At 33.7% G+C, this 20,961-nt stretch overlaps 1 protein-coding gene and 1 long non-coding RNA gene across 2 annotated transcripts; one reads left to right on the top strand and one right to left on the bottom strand.

Moving 5' to 3' along the window:
* The first annotated feature begins 705 nt into the window (after positions 1-705).
* LOC109122808 (uncharacterized) lies at positions 706-1,155 on the top strand. The gene is made up of 2 exons (XR_002030310.2): positions 706-812; positions 901-1,155. It is a non-coding gene; the product is annotated as an uncharacterized LOC109122808 (long non-coding RNA).
* A 1,550-nt stretch (positions 1,156-2,705) lies between these two features.
* LOC100267325 (uncharacterized) lies at positions 2,706-19,953 on the bottom strand. Its single transcript, XM_002285690.4, has 11 exons — positions 19,624-19,953; positions 18,166-18,196; positions 18,040-18,053; positions 17,879-17,929; positions 14,027-14,096; positions 10,968-11,034; positions 10,791-10,858; positions 7,920-8,043; positions 4,969-5,008; positions 3,954-4,021; positions 2,706-3,035 (listed from the first exon to the last, which is right to left on the bottom strand). Exons 1-11 carry the CDS (start codon positions 19,858-19,860, stop codon positions 3,029-3,031), a joined length of 777 nt encoding a protein of 258 aa, XP_002285726.1. The 5' UTR covers positions 19,861-19,953; the 3' UTR covers positions 2,706-3,028.
* Between the last annotated feature and the right edge of the window lie 1,008 nt (positions 19,954-20,961).

Here is a 20,961-nt window from a genome sequence, read left to right as displayed (position 1 = left end):
GAAAAATTGATGCAAGATAGACTTCACAACTTCATCGATCTTTACATGCAGCAGGTTATTATCTTAATCATCAATTGCGGTATGGAGATAAGTTCTCTAATGTTGATGAAGTGAGGAAGGGATTATTTGAATGCATGGATAGGATGTTGGATTATCAAGAACGTTTAAAAGCTGACATTTAGTTGGACTCATATGACCAAGCAATGGGTGAATTTGAGAGTCGTATTGCAATTGATTCTCGAACATTAAGAAGTCCTACAAGTTGGTAGATGCGTTTTGGGGGTTCAACACCGGAGTTGCAAAAGTTTGCTATTCGAGTCCTTAGCCTTACTTGTAATGCTTCGGGATGTGAAAGAAATTGGAGCACATTTGAATCGGTAATACTTCTATTTTTGTAAATTTTTATACGTATATTTCTATTTCAACGTTAGAGAACTTTATTTCATTTTAACACATAAATTTGTTTCTTTTATTATTTGTAGATCCATAAAATAAAATAAAAAAATGGACTTGAACATCAAAGGTTGAATGCTCTAGTGTATGTAAGGTACAACACTAGATTGAGAGAGCAAAGTCTACAAAGGAAACAAAATGTTGATCCGATTTTGGTAAAGGAAATTGATTCAGTTGATGAATGGATTGCGGAGAAAGAAAATCCCCTCCTCTCCCTAATCTTTGTTGGCTTCAAGATAATGGGTTATTTAGTGTTTATGATATTAGAGTTGTGTCATCCAACTCTCAAGAGACTCAAGCATCATCGGATCACATGGTTTCTTCACATTCCTACAAAAGGAAACATAATGAAGTACCAAGTAAGTACTCAAAAATTAAAGTCATAAATTTTATTAAATTTAATAAAAAAACTTATAATATTTACACCTAATTAATACTTTATGCTAGGTACAAGTGGAGGCAAAGGCAAAGAGAAGGAATTGAATTTGACACCAATTGATGAAGATTAAGATTTATATGAAATGAGAATACATGATAGTAGACATTTTCCTACTATTGATACATTGGATGAGGATGATGATGACCTTGGAGAGGAAGATTTAAGTTGAAACAATTTACTCTAGTTGTTATTTCATGACTTAGTTATGGATTTTTTGTAAAAGTTTAGAACTATTATTATGGTTGACTCTATTTTCTATTTCATGACTTAGTTATGACTTTTTGTTAAAGTTTGAAACTATTAATATAGTTGAATCTAGAATCTATTTTATGACTTTGTTATGGTTTTTTGTGAAAGTAAGGAACTAGTATGCTTTTTTTTATTTATGATTCTAATGAACTGTTTTCATGTTTTTATTTATGCTATTTTATTTTATATATTTTAAAATATTAATTAATTATATAATGTGAGGCTCAAAAAGCTTACACCTTAACGTCTCGCCTCACGAACACAAAAACGTCTCGTCTTACTCTTTCGCCTTTAAAAACTTTGGTTTAGAGAGTAGGCATTTTGCGAATATCTTTTCCTATACATCAGTTTTGTCTTTTGGTTCTAATTGACAGGACAACCTATGAACTTTCTCAAATTTCATTTGAGAGATAACATACGCACTAACTAAGAACAATAGGTAGGGGGAGAAAATGAAGAACCAAAACCATAATCTAAGATTAAGCAGTCTTCATGTAATCCCATCCAACTCCCTGTCTAAGAGCTTCTTAAATGCTAAAAGCAAAGTGTAGAAGTTAAATGCAATCTTTTTTAGAACTTAATAAGAGCTTTTGTACTTCTTATATTTAATATTTAATATTGTTCAAAAAAATTATGATTTGATAAAGAGTTTCATTTGAAGTTAAAAAAATATTGATTCTCATGGAAGTTCTATTTCGAGTTATGTAAAATGTTTTTGGGAAATTATATTTGAGTTTACCAAAACTCTCTAATAATGCTAGAAAATGTACATCTAGACATTCTTATTAGTGTTAAGCATTGTATAATTGTACATTTCTAAGATGTCCCGACCTTTTAGCTTTGGACGCCATAGGGTTAAGGTTTTTTTTTTTTTTCTCACTCCTAAACTCTTCCTAATTATTTTTCAACCATTTTTACAATTTTTTTTTGGTCAAAATTTATATATTAATAAGGCCTAAAAGATGTCGATGTTGTATGTTATATGGTTTGAAACAAAATGTGTAAAAAAATTCAAATTAGTTATGAATAATGGAAATCATTTGTAACTAGAGTTTATGATTAGGAAGAAATAGGTTGAGAGAGAAGAAGAAAAAATAGTTTTCAAGAGTGAATAATGGAAATTGCATTTTGGGTATTTTTCAAAATTGTAGGTTGGATGTATTAATAAGTTTTTAATTTTTAAATGGATGTATATATAGGATGATGCAAATAAAGTTTTGGTGAATGCAAATATAATTTTCCAAAGTTTTTTCATTGCTTGATAAAACTATTATAATACTAATATCATTCTTCAAAAATTAGGATTTTGGTTTCTACTTCAAGTTAAAGTAAAAAATAGAAAGTTATCCTAAACAAGGCCTAAGAGTTTGTGTTTCAAAAAATGGGAAAGAACAACAATGCTTTCCTTAAACAACTATACATGAAAGGAGAATTTTATATAATTAATCCTTATTCTTAGTAAAAACATTTTAAAAATATAATCATCAAATATTAAATTCAATCACATTGTAATAATAATCATTTCTAATAGAAATTAAATGCTATACCAAGTAGGTTGCAATCATGGACACAATCAATCAACTAAATAACTTGATAAATGAACAGTACGCTCACATTCATTCTTCTCATCAACTTGTGAATGTAAGCAGAGGATTTGTCGACAATATAACAATGTATAACATTTTATTCTGCTCTAAAAAACTGTGTTGTTGATTATCTAACTCCATGATTATGGAAATAATGTGTTTATAAACCATAATGATTAAAACTTCTCATACTTCAATAGATCTTCATTTGAGCTTTTGTCCATACCAGGATTCAAATGGCCTGTCCATCCAAAGATACTGGCAAGGATGCTCAACACGAAGCAGGACGCAAATATTCATCCTATGCCCTGTGGGAGAATCCAAAGAAATATTAGTAGCAATAGTAATAATAGCCAAACCAAATTCTCCCAAATGCCCACCCGACTGGGGTAGTCGGGTGGGCATTTGGGAGAAAGATAAAAATGAAAAGGGAGAAGGAAAACAATTACAGTGGTCAGCATGTGAAAGAGAAAAATGGTCAAATCATGCTACTTTAAAGACAACCCTGAACCATTTCTGATACGCACTCAGGTTTTCATTGATGCAACACAGAACGGTAACATAACAAATCAAAGCCAAAATGCCCATTTAAAACCTAAAATATTTCTCATGATTGCTGAAAACTCATGAGTTGTGATTTACAAATGAAAGGCCTAATTATGATTAACATTGTAAAGAATATATAAAAACCATTGTAACAACATTAGCCAGTCAGAAAGTCTTCGCTCCTATCTCTGAAATTGTTTTGTTGAAGCATTCTTCTTAAATAGCCTTTGGCAAGTTGTTGAATACCTTAAAGGTTTAGGTCAACCTACACTCAAAATATCTTTGAGGTAGCTAACTACAGTGGAAAGGCAACCAATGCATAATAAATAATGTGTTACTTCCCAGATCAGTATTCAAGTATAGTCTGTCCAGAAGATACCGAGCAAAAGTCATCAGTCCAAAAAGAGATTTCTCAAAGACTCAATAATTTGACAAAGCCTTGGTGACACCTACTTAGGTTGGGCTACAGATATCCTATTTCACCATTTGACACTGTTCCATATGACCCTCCAACTGGGAAATAAGACTTTGACCATGGCCATCCATCAAGTAGTTGTTCAACATGTAAAAGATGCTAAACCAACACGAGCAATTGCTAAAATAGTAAGAGACAGGGGTCCTAATAAAAAGTTGAGCACATCTTGAAAAATAAGAAAAGAAAATGATAAATAAAAAATCACCTGGTGATATAAGAGTCATCAGTTGTATCAATTACTATTGAGTCACCAGCAAGGACAAAAGGTGGTGCCTGCAGAATTTTGAAAGTAGACAAGGATTAACTAGAAGTAGATAAAATCTCAACAATTTGTAGCAGTCTCGTAACAAAAGGACATACTATTGAACAAAATGTGCTACTGATGGAATGGCAGGATTGTCAACAGTATATGTGCACAATACAAAGTGCTAAATTGCAATTAAAGACACTTCCAAATATAAAAAAGCATCTAAAATAGAGGAATGCAGCTGTATACCATGAAATAATGAGATCCTTTTTCTCTTCTACTGTCGGTTTAGGAAGAGCAGATAACAAATTAAGTTTAACAAATGAGAGCTCCACATTCTCAAACTCCCTGCTGGTCAACAACTAAAACTTACAAGATATAGTTTCCCGTGTTTACATTAAAACAATCTGTCAATGTTACTCTATATGTATAACTCTGAAGCAAGCCATCAGCAAGCAAGCAATATTTAACTATAATTGTTATGTCTTTGAGAGAAGAAATTTCTGTCAAACTAAAATCTAAATCTTCCCATAGCACACACTCTCAGAAAAGTAAAATTAGAATGAATAAAACATAATTTTTTTTGGTTGGTAAACAAAGATTCATCTTGAAGGTGCCTAACAAGGGGCCATACAGGGGGTAGATAATGGATGCCATCAGTTTTGTTTGCATAATGAATGCTATCAGTTAAAAGCAAGGCTCTATTAAAGTTCCTCAAAATCCACACAAATCCAAAAGTTTTGTTTGCATAATTTTTTCTGTTTCTTTCAAAATTTTCCCCAGGCTATCACTGTCAATTTCAGGGGTTAAAGAAGTTCTCAATAGCTATCACCCAAGAAAAAGTAGAACATGATATCTATACCTCAAACGTACAGGGATACTAAATAAAATATTAAAGAACCTTGGAAAAACACATTATGAACTCAGATAATTATTGGATACGAATTGATGCAATAATTTACAATTAACTTACCAACACTGTAAGGCCATTGTCCAGCGAAACCCTTTTATACCTGTATGTAAGAAAAATATAGGGAGAATTTTTCAAGCAACAGGCAAATCATTGAGCAAATGACTAAGAAAGAGAAAAGCTTTGAAACCAATAGTCATCTGAACATACTAAACTGTTATAGCAAACTCCAAGATCAATGCTTGAAGAGAAATGAGATCAAAGATAAGCACCTTTAGTTCTTGTAATATAATATTTTTATTAGCATTTTCAAACAATAATACAAGCATGAACACACATAAAAAAATATGTATGTAATGTGTTTGTCAATTATGGTGTAATGGGATGGTGTTTACAAATCAAATAAAAAGGCTTCAAACAACACCAGCAGGCTTTTGACAGAGTTTGAGGGAATTGATGCAAGAGACCTCTTACCTTTTCTGTTATTGTGATTGAAGCCATGCATTACTTCATGGATAAGGTGGTGAGCGAGGTCTTACCAAGGGCTTTAAAGTTGAGTGAGGTGGTGAGGAGGTTGAGATCTCATAGTTTTTTTTTTCTTTGATAACAAAGGAACCTTCCATGGCCGAGCCCTTGGGACTCTCCATGGGGACTCAAACCTTGGGGTGTTGACTGTGCCCGCCACAACCAGCACCTGCTAATCCAAGGCATTCAACACCAGCGGATGAAATCAAACCTTGGACTGTGAGCCTCTACCACACATGCTAGCATTCACTCTAACCAATGGGCAGGTTGAGATCTCATAATTATTATGCAAAATTTTTTTACCATCTGTTTGGTCAGACAAGTTTGAGATGCATTCTGCTTTGCTTTGAGGTGGTGTCCAGTTATAAAGTTTATTGGAAAAAAGAGAGCTTATCCATGGGGCATTGGTGTTGGTTTAGTGGTTTGGGATGGTCTTTGGAGAAAAAGTGTCACTAGTAAAGTGGTTTATGGTTTGCTTTAATAAGAAGAAAGGTTATTAGGAATTAGGAGACTCTTGTTGGGCAAGTGACTATGAAGTGTTGGAGTATGATATACATTGCAGACCCAAATCCTAAAACTTAGTGCAATATGGTATCAAAGTCTCATTTGATAGGAGGTCAAGTGTTTGAACCTCGCCATATGTTCATTTATCCTAATTTATTTTTGAGCCCATGTGTAAACTCAAAGGAAGGTTGTTTGCCTATGGGCACATGGAGAGAGTGTAAGCCTAAAGGAAGGTTGTTTGCCCATGGGCACATGGAGAGAGTGTAAGCCTAAAGGATTGTCTATGGTTTGTTTGCCCATGGCCTCCCGTGTTTGTCCATGTGCAGGTATAAGACCACATTGTGAGAGAAGGTGTCAAAAAACATGATATTTGTTGTGGATCCAAATCCTAAACTTAGACTTTTAGGAAAATTGGAGTTGAATGTAGGAATTCTCTAAGCAAAGGATTTTTTTGCAAAGGAAAATCATTTCATAGAAATGGTTGTGCAAGGTTTGGAGAGCATGATATACATTGTGACCTAAATCCTAAAACTTAGTTTTTTTTAATTTATTTTTTATTATTTTTTTATTTTTTAAAATGGTAGTCCAACATAGAAATTCCCCAAGGAGAGTATTTTTGTGTGGAGTAAAGCCATTCACAAAAAATTGATGAAATAGAAGGTGGTTGGTGCTTCAAGGAGATGAGTTGGCCTTTGAGACGCAATTAGAAGAAGGTGGGAAAACTTTTCCATTGAAACAAAGAATTGAGTAAATGATGGTTAAAGATTCAAATTTGGATTTATGTTTGGTGTATGAGGATGTTGAAATACACTTTCACTAGTTTGTTTGGTATTTGCTTCTCACTGAAATACTAGAGTGGCTCATGTTTGGGCTAATGGAGATGCGGTCACGTCATCAAAACCATTGTTTTCAAAGGAACTTTCTTAGGAGCTGGAGACCATACTCAGTTAATGAGAGTGAGAAAGGGTTCTTCAGATAGTATGCTGTGGAGGTGCACCAAAAATAAGCATTCCTATCTTAAATCCTTCTATAATTCTTTATCTCTAGGAACCTCGTTAGTGTTTCCAATGAAAGAATTTTAGGGTTCAAGAGCTCCTCTAAAGGTTGGTATCTTTTCTTAGGGGCAGTATGGAGAAGATTTCGATAGTTGACAAGTTGATTAGGAGTTGATCCTAAGTTAACGGCTGTAGTTAGCTTCAGTGGGAAGAGGAATCAACTAAATATATCCTTATTCATTATGGAAGACCTAAATTTGGGGCACCTTATGTTCTCTTTGTTTGGTTTAACCGGGAAAAGGAACCAGCTAACTGCAGTGGATAGCTTAAGCGGGAAGAACATATCCTAATTCAATGTGGGAAGAGCCACATTAGGTGACATCTTGTGTTCTTTTAGTTTAGTTTAAGAGGGAAGAGGAATCAGCTATCTGCTGTGGTAGCTTAGGTGGGAAGAAGAATCAGCTAAACATATCCTCATTCATTGGGGGAAGACCTACATCTGGTGGCATCTTGTGTTCTCTTTGATTGGTTTTCTTGGATTATGCCTTTGTACATGACAGACTCGTTGTTCAGTTGACATGGTAGATTTTGGAGGAAGTGCCATCCTGAAGTGTGGAGGATGGTTCCTTTGTGTTTGCTTTGGTGCATGCAGGACTGTATTTGAATGATTTTTAAATTACATACAATTTGACTACAATTATATATTTCCTCAGCTAAGCTGTACATATTCCACACAACTCAAAAGAAATATATAAATATGATGATAAACGCTGGTTCTCACCATCAATATTTTGGTAGCAGGAGTCTTATCACAATCAGATCAGTTTGACAGCTAAAGAATTGGTAAAGCCAGTTATATGCACTAGTTAGAATCCCAGTAATTTCACGAGCAAAAATGAGAGAGAAGGTAGCGAGCAGCAGGTAGAGAGTTGAACTTAAGGATGAAGGGCATCTATATGTGAATAAATATCTGAGAATGTTGAAACATACTGAGGTGTGGCTGTACTCCCTTTCACAGGCACTTGTGCTTCCACAACAGTGCATGTCACGCGTTTTGGAACTGATGCAGATGTTGGCTTTCCATCACATAAATGCAGTGTAACTTTCATGTCATCTGTTCACCATAAACTATCACATTTTAGCTTGCTAAATATACCTTACTGTGGGAGTCAATGATGATTAATCAGTGAAGAAAACAGCACAAAAATTACACATTTACATGGAGGAAAAATACTGTACAGAGGTAAAATATTACACCACACCATGTTATGTTAGGGTAGATAGGTAGTTCTGGGTTTGATAATATGCTAACATTCTCATTTATACCCAAAAAGGAAAAGGAAGAGTAAGCAATTTATTGCTAACTTTAGCAATGAAGAGTAGTTATCTGAAATGATTGCCGTCCCTAATAAAAATGCTTCCAAATTCCAATAATCCAAGAAAAGCTATTGTCCTGATCTAATGAAATATTTTAGTTTGACCTTTTTGAAGCAAAAACTCCAGAAAATGTATGAATTAAAAAGGAAGTATAGCTCCTTACCCAAATGCACTTTTGGTAACTACAATTGATTCCTCGTATGTCTCTGCAAACATGTCATCCACTTTCTACTAAAATGTAACAAAAGAGGAAGATTCTTTCAAAATTGAAACCAGTTCCCCTAGCAGACAGGGAATAAGCATCACATGCATGCGATATAGTACACCATTGTCAATTGCACTTATGGAAAGGGGAAAAACAAAAGGCAAAGTATATTGAATTGAATGGTTTTGAATATAGAATTACTATAGAGAACAAAAAAAGAAAGATAAAAAGAAATAGATAAATGCTACTCATAAGGGAGGTGGCACCATTGCAGCGTGGCTATTGGTCTTCAAGTTGAGCACAACTTGCTTGGCTAGCATGGGGAGATCATGCTGCTTCTATGGTATATTAGGGTCACAGAGATGATAGCAGCAGTGATAGTGGTGGAAGCAATGTAAACTTTGATGAGGCTAGAAGAGTTAGTTATGGTTGTGCCATGATGGCTGAAAAGCTTAACAATGCTATAGATTTAAGTATTATGAATGCACACATTTGACACTTTTTAGTCAATCAACTTTTTTTTTTTTTGATAGGCAAATAAGAGGATGTATTATAAAAGCCTAGAAAGGCGAGAAGAGTACACACGAAGTATACAAAACGCCCAAGGAGCTAGGCCAAAAAGAAAAACCTTTCTTCTATCTAGACAAAAGCCAATAAAGTCAAACAAGGACAAAGAATGAGACTCTAAATATACCCTACACCAATTCACAAAAGTGTACAAAAAAGAGAGTTTTAGAGCTTGGTCGGTACGTTCATTGTCATTTAACACTATCATTTCTCTCCCTCCATAATGTCCACATTAAACAAAGGGGAGCCGCCCTCCAAGCTTTTTCCTTTCCCTTACACACAGAAGCACCATGCCAAGCCATCAAGTTCCTTTTGATTGAAGAGTGCAGGACCCACTGCACGTCAAAAAGGGAGAAAAGCAAGCTCCATAACATTGTAGCCTTCTTGCAGAATAGGAGCAAGTGGTCACTAGTTTCCTCTTCCATTTTACACAAATAACATCTATTTGGAAGTATCCAGCCCCTTCTTTTAAGCTGATCAGTAGTCAAAATTCGGTTCCAAGACGCTTCCCAAGCAAAAAAGCTAACTCTCATGGGTGCCCAAGATCTCCAAATGATGCTCAAAGGAAAAGATTCATTAGAGGTAGCTGTGAGGGATCGGTAGAGAGATCTAACAGAGAAGGATCCGTTCTTACTAATCTTCCAGCTTAAAGCATCCTCCACATCTCTATGCAAAACCAGGGGGTGTATTTTTTGGAGCAAGCCCTCCACCTCTTCCATTTCCCAATCATTAAAGCTTCTTGAGAACAAAGGATTCCAGCTACCCGCCTCTCCTTCCTCTTCCCAAGCATCACATACCCATTGATTCTTATTGATCGCCAATCTAAATAAGTTGGGGAAGGCATCCTTCAAAGCTTGGTCCTCACACCACAAATCCTTCCAAAATTTGACCTTCCTCCCATTCCCCACTATAAAGCGGGATCTTGAGCGAATGATTTCCCAATCTTTTCTGATGGCTTTCCACAATCCCACACCATAGGCACCCCTCACTTCTTTAGAACACCATCCTCCCTCTTCTTCCCCATATTTGTCTACAATTACTTGTTTCCACAAAGAATTCCTTTCTATAGCAAATTTCCGGTTCCATTTCCCAAGCAGGGTTTTGTTTAGGGCTGCAAGACTGCGAATACCCAAGCCTCCTTGTCTCATATCAGTACAAACCGCGCTCCACTTTACCAAGTGCGTTTTCTTCTCTAAAGCGCCACCGCCCCACAAGAAGTCTCTTTGGATCTTTTCAAGTCTTGCACACACCTTCTGCGGAATAACAAGGAGAGACATTAGGTAAATCGGGAGGCTTGAGAGGGTGCTTTTTATCAAGGTAAGTCTTCCCCCTTTGGAAAGGTATTGTCTCTTCCACAAGGACAAGCGCTTTCTGAATCTCTCCTCCACTACGTCCCACACCCTTGGAGATTTGAAAGGAGCACCCAAGGGAAGTCCCAAATAAGAGGAGGGAAGATTCCCAATTCTACACCCCAAAACAGAGACGATATTCTCTAGATAGTCAACCCTTCCTACAGGGATCACCTCACTTTTATCCCTATTCACTTTTAACCCTGAAATCGCCTCGAACCATCTTTTTAGTCAATCAACTAATTAGGGTCATTAGGAGGAAGGAATTTAAGCCAGATTCAGAAGTTCTGGTTTTATATAATAGCATAGATAAAATCACCAAATAAAACAAGCTCAATTAGATGCCCGGTCCTAAAATTTTACCTTTTAGATATGCAGCAGCTTTGCCAAACAAGTCCTTTGAGACTTCCATTTGTGAAAATGTGCCAGGCCTGATTTATATAAAAAGAGAACCACATTCAGTAAGTTGGGACATTTTGATTGTCTATGTTTACAACTGCATATAATGTGAAGCATAATAAGACACCCAATAGAACTTACTCCATCAGCACTATGCTGTCGTCATCAGTATACAAATATAAGAAAGATTTTTCCTCAACAAATACACCTGGAGCACACCAAATGGGATTAGTCTAACAGACTTGCGCATATGTGGAAAAGGCCACTGTCAAAGAGCATTTATAGATTCAGATTGTATCAAAGTGAAACTGTTAAGCAAGTTGGGTAACAGAATAAACTGTTAACAGCCTAATAAAAGTAGGCAACAGGTACCTTAAATTGTTATGGAATTGACCTACTGTTAGATGGCATGTTGTGAGTTACAAATGGTCCCAATCAAAATAGGATAACTCTTGGTCAGTCATGTTGGTCCTATAAAAGTCATGTGATGCCTGCGAGATTCATTCAAATCCATTCACAGACTTAGCTACTTAAGGTGCAAGGTACCAGGTGATATTTAATTGGTCTTGGAGCCTATCCTGTCCTATTTCAAAGTAAATGAATAAGGTTAAACAAATTAAATCGGTCACTGTGTGGGTCCAGTTGAACCTAAGGATAGGTCACCTAATCTCATCCCTCCATTCCTCCCTCCAACATAGCTAAATGGCGTGTTGTTTCTGAAACTAACAGTGAGATAGAATGACATACCACCCCACCAACAGGGTTTGGTGTAAGCTTGTATCAGCTTACGAAGCCTAAACTAGGGAAGCAACTTAGTTTCTTACATGGTGATCAGCTATGAGTCACATTCAAGTAGTAGTAGCAAGGAAGCACAATACCAAGCCAAAATGGTAAAGTTGAGGATTCTAGGATGAGTTGATATTACAACTTAAAAACCCACCATCATGGAAGCAACTTGAATTATCCAATATACTTAAGGGTTACAATGTGCTGATGTTACCATTTCTTGCAGCAGCATATCATATTAATAGCAATAGGGAAGCTGAATTCTAGCTAAAATGGGTGGATCTTGTGCTAAAGAATGAGCTTTTTAAATTTCCTTAGCAGATGTGCAAATACATGATTGATATGAAGATCTCAAGCATTGGGATCCTAGGTACATGAAATTTCACAATCTCATAACATAGATGCAGAAAAGTCTCATCTATTAAAAGAAAAATGATGCAGAAAACACTTTAAGAAACATAAAGTTTGTTTGGTGGTGTGAATTAAAAGTAGTTTCTAAAAATTTGTAGCTTTGTTTGGACGTTGTTCACTGGAAACCATTTAAAAAAAAAAAAAAGCGCGAAATAGAGAATAGTTTTTAGATAACAAGTTGTTTTCACCAATTTCTAAGAACAATAAAAAAAACATGGAGAAATAAAAAAATGATTAAAAAAAAACCATAAAGATAAAATAAAGTAGAACATGACTTCTTTCTTCTTTCATTCTCTCTCCACCAACCAAAATCCAAAATCTTCAAATATGATCTATCTTTGAATCACACATGTTCTTCTTAATTTCCTTTAACTTCTCTAAGGTTTTTTTATTTTTTTATTTTTTATTTTAATCAAACAAATAAATTTCAAATCAAGCAAAACTTAATGCGTTGAATTTATTAACTAGTTTAGTAATTTTTTAAAATAATTTGAAACTCAAATACCGATCCAACTAACACAATTAGTAATAGAATATTTATGAACAAAAATGGGTCCAAACTAACTAAATTGTTTCTTTTCTATGTAGAACCATACTTTTCCCAATTCTCTCGCTAGACATATAGACTCCAAATAAAGAAAAACTTAATGTGTTGAACTTGTTAACAAATTTATTAATTTTTAAAAATAATTTTGAAATCAAAAAACGACCCATCTCACAGGACAAATAGACTTCAAATAAAAATAAATAAATAAAAAAACTTTTGAACAAATTTATTAATTTTAAAAAATAATTCAAAATTCAAAAAAGGACCCAATCACAACTAGAAATTTGCGGACTAAAACTTGATTTGAAGTTCATTTGTCCAATGAGAAAATTCATAATACTGTTAGATCTATTTATGAGTTTAATAATTTTTAGAATTAATTTAGAACTCAAAAATATACCCAATCAATATTAGAAAATAATATACCAAAACTGGTCCAAAATAAATCATGAATCTACTGTTTTTCTTTTGTACACAATTATACTTTCTAAAATTTTTTCATAAGGCAAACAAATTCTAAATCAAGTGAGACCAAATCAAGCAACACTTAATGCTACGATGAATATACTAAGTTTTAAGAATAATTCAAAATTTAAATTTAAGGAACTGCCCCAATTAATTACAGACTAAATCAAAACTAGTCCAAAATACTTTATATGTAATTAAATATTACATGTGGACATGTAATGAAAAAACTTAGCTTATGTGCATATCACAAAAACTAAAATTTCTTTTTTCAAATTCATTTTAAATAAAATATTATTAACCGTTATTATTTTTAAATATTACATGTGGACATGTAATGAAAAACTTAGCTTATTTGCATATTACAAAAAATAAAATTTCCTTTTTTCAAATTCGTTTTCAATAAAATATTATTAACCATTATTATTTTTAAATTATTATTATTCATTTTTAACAAAAAAAAAAAAAGAAATCATGCCTTTATGAGGATGTTAATATCCATACTTTATAATATATACTAAAATATCACCATCTTTTTAATAAAAAAAAATTATATTTTATCAAATTATTACTATTCATATTTTACTAAAAATATTTATTTGTAATCAAAAAACTATTTTTATTTTTAATAAGACTTAAATTATATTTAATTAATATTATATAAATTAAATTTACAAAAAAATTTACAAAATCAAAATAAAAATTATTTTTTAAAACAGCTAAAATTTATTTATCCTAACAAGTTTTTTTATTTTTGTGATTTGAAAAGTGTTTTTAAATTTTTTTTCTGAACATCCATTTGTTTAAAAAATATTAAAAAAACTTTTTTTTATTCTTTAACTTGAAAACAATTTTAAAAAATATGTTTTAGAAAACATGGTCATTGTCACTGAGTTTAACATAAACTCCAAATATAGAATATACTATACAACAATAAATGCAAATTTTCATAGAAATTTGCAGCAAAACCTTGACAAGTTGATGTGCATACTTTCAATAGTCTCATCAGTACGAAACTTTTCATTTACTTTGCTTCCACTATCAATATCACGGAGCTCCACCTGTAATGAACAAAATGGGATTCACTTTTCAATGAACAAAAGAACCAATGAAATTTCAAACTCTATTATGGATGAATGAAGATTGTGCAATATAAAACTAAACATCTATGGAAAATATGGCACTCACAATTCCACTGTATCATGTATTAGCCATCCAAGATATAACAATTACAATCAAAAGTGAATCAAGATTCAAGAATGAAAATGGAAACATAATATCTTATCTAAGGATTTGTTCAAGGTCAGTGAAGCGAGAAAGCAAGGATGCTCTCATTTGAGGATAAGGTTAGGTTGTATTAACTTAAACTCAAATCACTTTAAGAATATCTTATGTAAAATCTGAACAACAAGGGTGGTTTTTGCCATGATTTCATCAAATATGGTTGTTCTAAAGTTAACTATTGTTATTAATATTTTCATGTTAAAGATTCAAGATATTTCTTCATTGTTAGTAATTAGTCTTTGAAGTAAAGTTTCCAACTTAAATTCTACATTTAAGTTTTAAATAATTTTTTAATTCCAGTTTACATGTCACCTGAGTTTTTTTATAAGTATGAAAGGAGAAGATATATATTAAAAAGATCTCTACACCAAGGTACATAGGTTACATACAAAGGATAACAAAAGGCATAGCCAAGAAAAGGGGAAACAAATTGCACCTTTCCTCATCTAGATCCCATACAATTTACAAAATCGATTAAAGGCATTGATCCTTTGGTTATGTACATTTTAACCCATGTCAACAAATTTTTAACAAAAGAGTTCTTTAATGATTGAGCTAATTGCTCCACGTTTTAAAAGGCTTTTCAATTTCTTTCCTTCCACAAAGTCTAAAATATACACAACGAAGTGGCTTTCCAAACCTTCTTGCACTTTCTTCCCATGAAGGAGCCATGCAAAATTAAGAGGGTCTCCCTAACTGAAAAATGAAGGACCTAAACGACTTTGAACAAAGAAAATTCGATTTCTTGCCTTCCACAAAATCTAAAATATACATAACGGAGTGGCTTGCCAAACCTTCTTGCACTTTCTTCCCATGAAGGAGCCATGCAAAATTAAGAGGGTCTCCCTAACCTAAAAAGGAAGGACCTAAACAACTCTGAATAAAGAAAATAGCAAGCGTCACAACTCCCTAGCTTTAAGGAAATGAAGAAGGTTGTCATCAATAGATTCCATCTCCCTTTTACAAAGGTAACATACAAACATCTGTTTGTCAAAGACCATCCTCTCCTCAAAAGTTGATCTAAAGCCAATGTCTTCTCCCAACAAGCTTTCCAAGCTTAGGAGCTGTTATAAAATTCACCTTTTTTATTTTTTTATTTTTGTTGTCTTCTTTCGATAGCAACAACTCAATGCATGATAATATTTAGAATAAAAGCAAAATCTTTGGTTTCATCCGCTTCAAAGCTTTTCAAATACAAGAATTACTTCAAGCTGTACATTCATTCCTTCAAAAACCTGCTAAGGTTTTCATACCCGCTGGCCCCAAGTGTTGATCCCTAAGTTTGATTTAGCCTTACTCCTTTTCCACTATCCTTTTTTTTAATAAGTAAAGCAATTATATTAAGAAATAATACACGATGTATATAAGGCAACAAGGGCAAAAAGAAAAAGAAGAACAAAAAATCACCCCCTTACTTACATCCTAAACAATCAATGAAATCAAATATGGACCACGATGTACAACCTATATGCACCCTAACCCAATCTGAAAACATGTACAAAAAAAGTCGTAAAATAGCTTAACCTGCTAGTTTGGTATCTTCAATGACTCTTATGTTTCTCTCCTTTCATAAGGTCCAAAATAAACATAAAGGGGCTACATTCCACGCCTTTTTTCTTTTCGTCCTAACAAATGAGTCATTCCAACTAAGTATGGTTTCCTTGATAGAATTGGGCATAACCCACTAAACACCAAAAATAGCAAAAATAAGGTGTCAAATCATACCTGCCTTGGGACAGTGAATAAGCACATGATTTGTTGATTCTTTTTCCACTTTACACAAAAAACACCTACTTGGTAAAATCTAATCCCTCCTTTTTAGTTGATCCATAGTTAGAATTCTCCCTCAAATAGCTTCCCAAGCAAAAAAGTTGACCCTCTTCGGAGCCCAAGGGTGCCAAACTATGCTTCAAGGGAACTCTCTACTGTTGCAAGGAACTAGCTATGAGTAAAAGGACTTAACTGTAAAGAGACCTTAGACATGACATCCTTATTGTTCCTTCTAAGCACTTGTCTGTGCAACCTTCTAAAAAAAACTTCCACCTCTTCCATTTCCCAATCATTGTTAAGTCTTGTGAATACAGGGTTCCAGTGACCCACTTCCCCAAATTGATCCCACAACTGAGCTACCCAAGCATCTTTGGAGGAGACAAGAGAGTACAAACTTGGAAAAACCTCTTCCAAGGAATCCTCTCCACGCCACCTATTCTTCCAGAACTGCACTCTTCTACCATCCCCCACTTTAAAACCCACCCTTTTGCTAAACTCCATCCACTCTTTCCTAATCGCCTTCCACAACCCCACTTCGTAACCTTCCCTTGAAGCACCAGAACACCAACCTCCCTTTTCCCCTCCATATTTTCCTACAATCACTTGTTTCCGTAAAGACTCGTTCTCAAAAGCAAATCTCCAACACCATTTTCCAAAAAGAGTCTATCCCAATTACATATTTTTTTGATAAGTAAAAGAGAGAATATATTAAAAAGTGCTAGCATAAAGGTGCGACAATGTACACACTGAGTATACAATACAAGCCATAAGACTAGAAAAAGAGAAAACACCTACCCCTTAAAACCACACAGTGCTAAAAAACACTACCCAGACCAAAAAAGACCCCAGAAGCCTAGAAAAGAACCCCATAAACCTCTAGAATCCCAACCCTCGCAACCCAACTGGAAATGAATAAAACAACCTCATACAAAAGGAGACACTAGAGCCCCACTGCCCCTCCCTTTTCCCCTTGCCGAGAGAGGTGAGCAATTAAACTTGACCGAACAATCAAGTTTACAAAGCTCTCTTCAAATGAGTAACCGACAACGATTTCTTCTTCCCCCCACGACCTTTTCTTGACTCCAATTTTCTCATAAGGGAACTAATTTCCTTCTCAAACCCCTCCATTGGCAACCTCTCCACTTTTAGCCTCTTCAAAAAGTTTGTTTACATCTTTTTCTTTAATTTCTTTTGTACCATTTGTTGTTTTCATTGATTTTACAGTCTTTAACTTCGAGTGGGAACCAATTAACCTGAGATTAAGAGACCTCAAGTCACTAAGGCCTTTTTGCATCAAACTGGTATTAGAACCATAGGCCACCAGTACGCTAAACGTTTATAGCAAGGTTCTTAGCGCCAAGACATTGCTGCAAACCTGGTTTTATATTTGAAATTAGATAAATTGAAGTTTGCATGTTTGACATGATAAGGACCTGTTAGGGTAGCCCAATTGGTCAAGGCGAATACTGGGAAATGTGGTCTTAGTAAGTGGTACATGATCCTAAGTTCAAATCTCGCCACTAATGATACCCTGAATTTACCTAGTACTAGTTGTTGCAGGGAGATCAATCCCGAGGTTTGGATCTCCATGGAGAGTCCTAAGGGCTTGACCATGGAAAGTTCCTCGATTATCAAAAAAAAATAAAAATTGTTTGACATGATAAGGAAAAGGCAAGAAAAGAGCATACCCTTCCATAAGTTTCACTGTAATTATATGTATTCAAATCCAGAGGAAATTTGAATTAGTAGATCATAAAAATGTTACGAACATGACAGGATCGAAACAAACCTGTATTGTTGCTCCTCCTCTTCCATGCTGTGTGTGTTGTGCTTTTAAAACCTAAACCAAGTTTATGTCCAAGAGAATTACATTACATAAAAAAATGCTACAAATATTATTCTTAAACAGGAAACAAGCAGGATAAGAAGACAGGACACGGTACTAATTACCTGGTATATGCGTCCTGAAGCAAGTTAGATCCCCAAATTACAAGAAACCAAAATGAATTATCGTTAGTATATATAATTTTAGGAGAGAATTCAATTTCAGATTGGTTCGTGTAACTGCAACGTAACCTTTTCTTCTGATGCAATTTCCAGGTCTGACCTGTGACCAAATTGAAAAAGCTCCAGTGTAACATACCTCAACTAACAGAAAAGAAAAAAAATGCAATATAATGCACAAGAATTCCATCACAGCTGAATTTTAAATCTATTTGGTAACAAGATATGAAATAAAATTCCATGAGCCCTAAGCAGTATCAATAATCACTAGGACCTTACTTCAAAGCAATCAGACTTGTCGAGTTTGTTAGATTATTGGGATCACAGGTTTCACTCGGTATATCAGGTTCATGATGTTCAGCTTGTCTTAATGAGTTCTAGCCATCTCGTTAAAGCATCTTCCAAAAAACATCACTCTCAAAAGTTTTTGATAGTTCGTGTTTGATTAATATTCACTCTGTTTGCAGAAGTAATTCAAAAAGAACCAAAAGGAAATGAATGAAAAGGAAAGGCAATGAGATGACTGATGACCCTTCGTTTCCTCTGTCCTGTGTGGCCTTGGGAAAAAAGACCAAAATGGAGGGAATTAATCTTTGACATCTTCTATTCCTAATGTTACAAAAATGTTAACTAGTAAAAATTAAAAATAAAATTTAGAAACCACTTGAATATACTTTTAATATCATTTAAAAAGCTTTCCTTCGCACAATCCTGCCCACTTTTCAGCTGAACTCAACATGCTGAACCCATGAATTTATACCCTTTCCAATCCTCTCCTTTTGATGATTTTGTCCATACCAAACAAGTGAATTGGCATTTTAAAACCAAATCTCCCCCCTTTCCTTCTAATTTCCTCCTCACCAAATGAACCACATGAGAGAACCCATCAAACAGAAGTACCCATCTGGTTCTGGTTGCATTGCATGATTCATTACTAACCTAGCAAAATGTCATGCCAAAAGTGTGGGTTAGTCAAACCCCAATCTACATACATAACAAGCAACAGAAAATGATGACAAGCAACATAGATATGGACATGATCATTTCATGAATTTTGGCTACATGAGTCGTAAGATTCAAAACTCAATCCGTTGATTCACAAAAATAATAGAACGTCAATCACAAACAAATATTTCAATAGCATCACCGTTTTTTCATTAAAAAATTTCTGAGAATCATGCTCAATATCCTGATTCCTCAGATGCCACGTATCATGGTTTTCAAAATCTTCACGAATAAATTTTCAATTCCCAGACCGACAATTAAAATGAACTGAGCCAGAATACAATTTTAGCTCAATCGTAACACATGCTTCAACCATTCAACTCAAACGAAAAAAAAAACGCGCATATCCATAATTCCACAATCAACACAACTGCGATCTCTGTTCTTCCCAAAATCTTCGAAAGCAAAGGATTCGATTTCACTCCAAATCCCAAAATGACCTCAAAAATTTCATTTATTTCTTTAAAAGCAGCCAACACAGCATAGATTTGATGCGACCATTGGAAGAATGCTGAAGAAACTTACATCGGAGCCGAGAAACTTGGCGCCGCGCAGTTGAGTGGCGGACCACGGGGATGATGCGAGTAGGGTTCGAGAGAGAGGCGTGTGGTTTGACGACGATGTGAGTGAGCTTAGAGTTCTGAATCCGAGCCGACGAAAACATGATGATGAAGAAGAAGTAAAAGAAGAAGAAAATGATGATGATGAAGCCGCGGTTTCGTAGAGAGATCGAGAGAGTCGCCGGCAGAGCAGAGCTCGCATTGTATAGGACTGACTGCAGACTTCGATGAGTTCCGCCGTTTCGAGAACTTGGAGGTGGTGAAGAAGGCTGCCTGAACGGTGTCGTTTTGAAGCTTATTGAAACGCTACCGTTTTAAGCATCATAGTCTAAATATGATTAATAACTATTTTATTATGAAGATTACCAATGACATGGATGGAACTAGGACGTATTGGTTTGGCCAACTTGAATCGTATTGGACAGATAAATATTTTTAATATTTAGGCACAACTAACATTTTTATTTTTTTAAATTAATTTAATTATTTAATTTTAATTGTAACATGTTTATAATGTAGAGGTACAAGTAAAATTTAATTCTTGTTTATTATTTTGTTTAATTTTCTAATTATTAAATATTTTGGAAAAAATAGAATTTGATTCATTAATACAAAAATATATAGAAAAAAAAACCTCAATATTTTAAAATCAGTAATATCTTCATCTATTTAAAATACATACACTTTTTAATGAGTCATCAAATTATTCTAAAAAAATGTATATTTATTTGTCATGTTATCAAAATCTATTGACAACTAGGTTCTTTTATGTAAATTTTTTTATTTATTTTAATATTTTATTATTATTATTATTTGATAAATTTTTCTATAAAAATTATAAAGTAAAAATTTGAAAGAAATGTAGTTTATTCTTGTATTAATAAGTTAAAAATAAATTAATATTTTTTATAATAAATAAATCAATAATAAATTTGTATTTATTATATAATATTAATAATTGTTTAATACAATATAAAATGAAAATTATTGTAAGAGTTTTGCAGATATAAAATATTTTACAATATGGTTGTATTTTGATATATAGTATAAAAATAAATACATAAATAATTATTTTTATATTAAATAAATTAATCATGATTAAAATAATTATATATTGTTAAAATTATTATTTAATAAATAACCTTATTACTTTTTGAATTGGTAATTATGATTAAATAGGACAATATTTCCTCTTAAAATTCTATAAAATAAAATATTTTAATCTTATTTAAATATATATTTTTTTCACAATGTTTCCTAAACTTTTTGGAAATTAAATAAAAATCATACTAGGTGTTTATTT

Source organism: Vitis vinifera, chromosome 6 (genome assembly GCF_030704535.1).
Source record: "Vitis vinifera cultivar Pinot Noir 40024 chromosome 6, ASM3070453v1".
Lineage (NCBI taxonomy): Eukaryota > Viridiplantae > Streptophyta > Magnoliopsida > Vitales > Vitaceae > Vitis > Vitis vinifera.
Note: the sequence above shows the minus strand (reverse complement) of the source record. Positions and strands in the feature narration are given on the sequence as shown.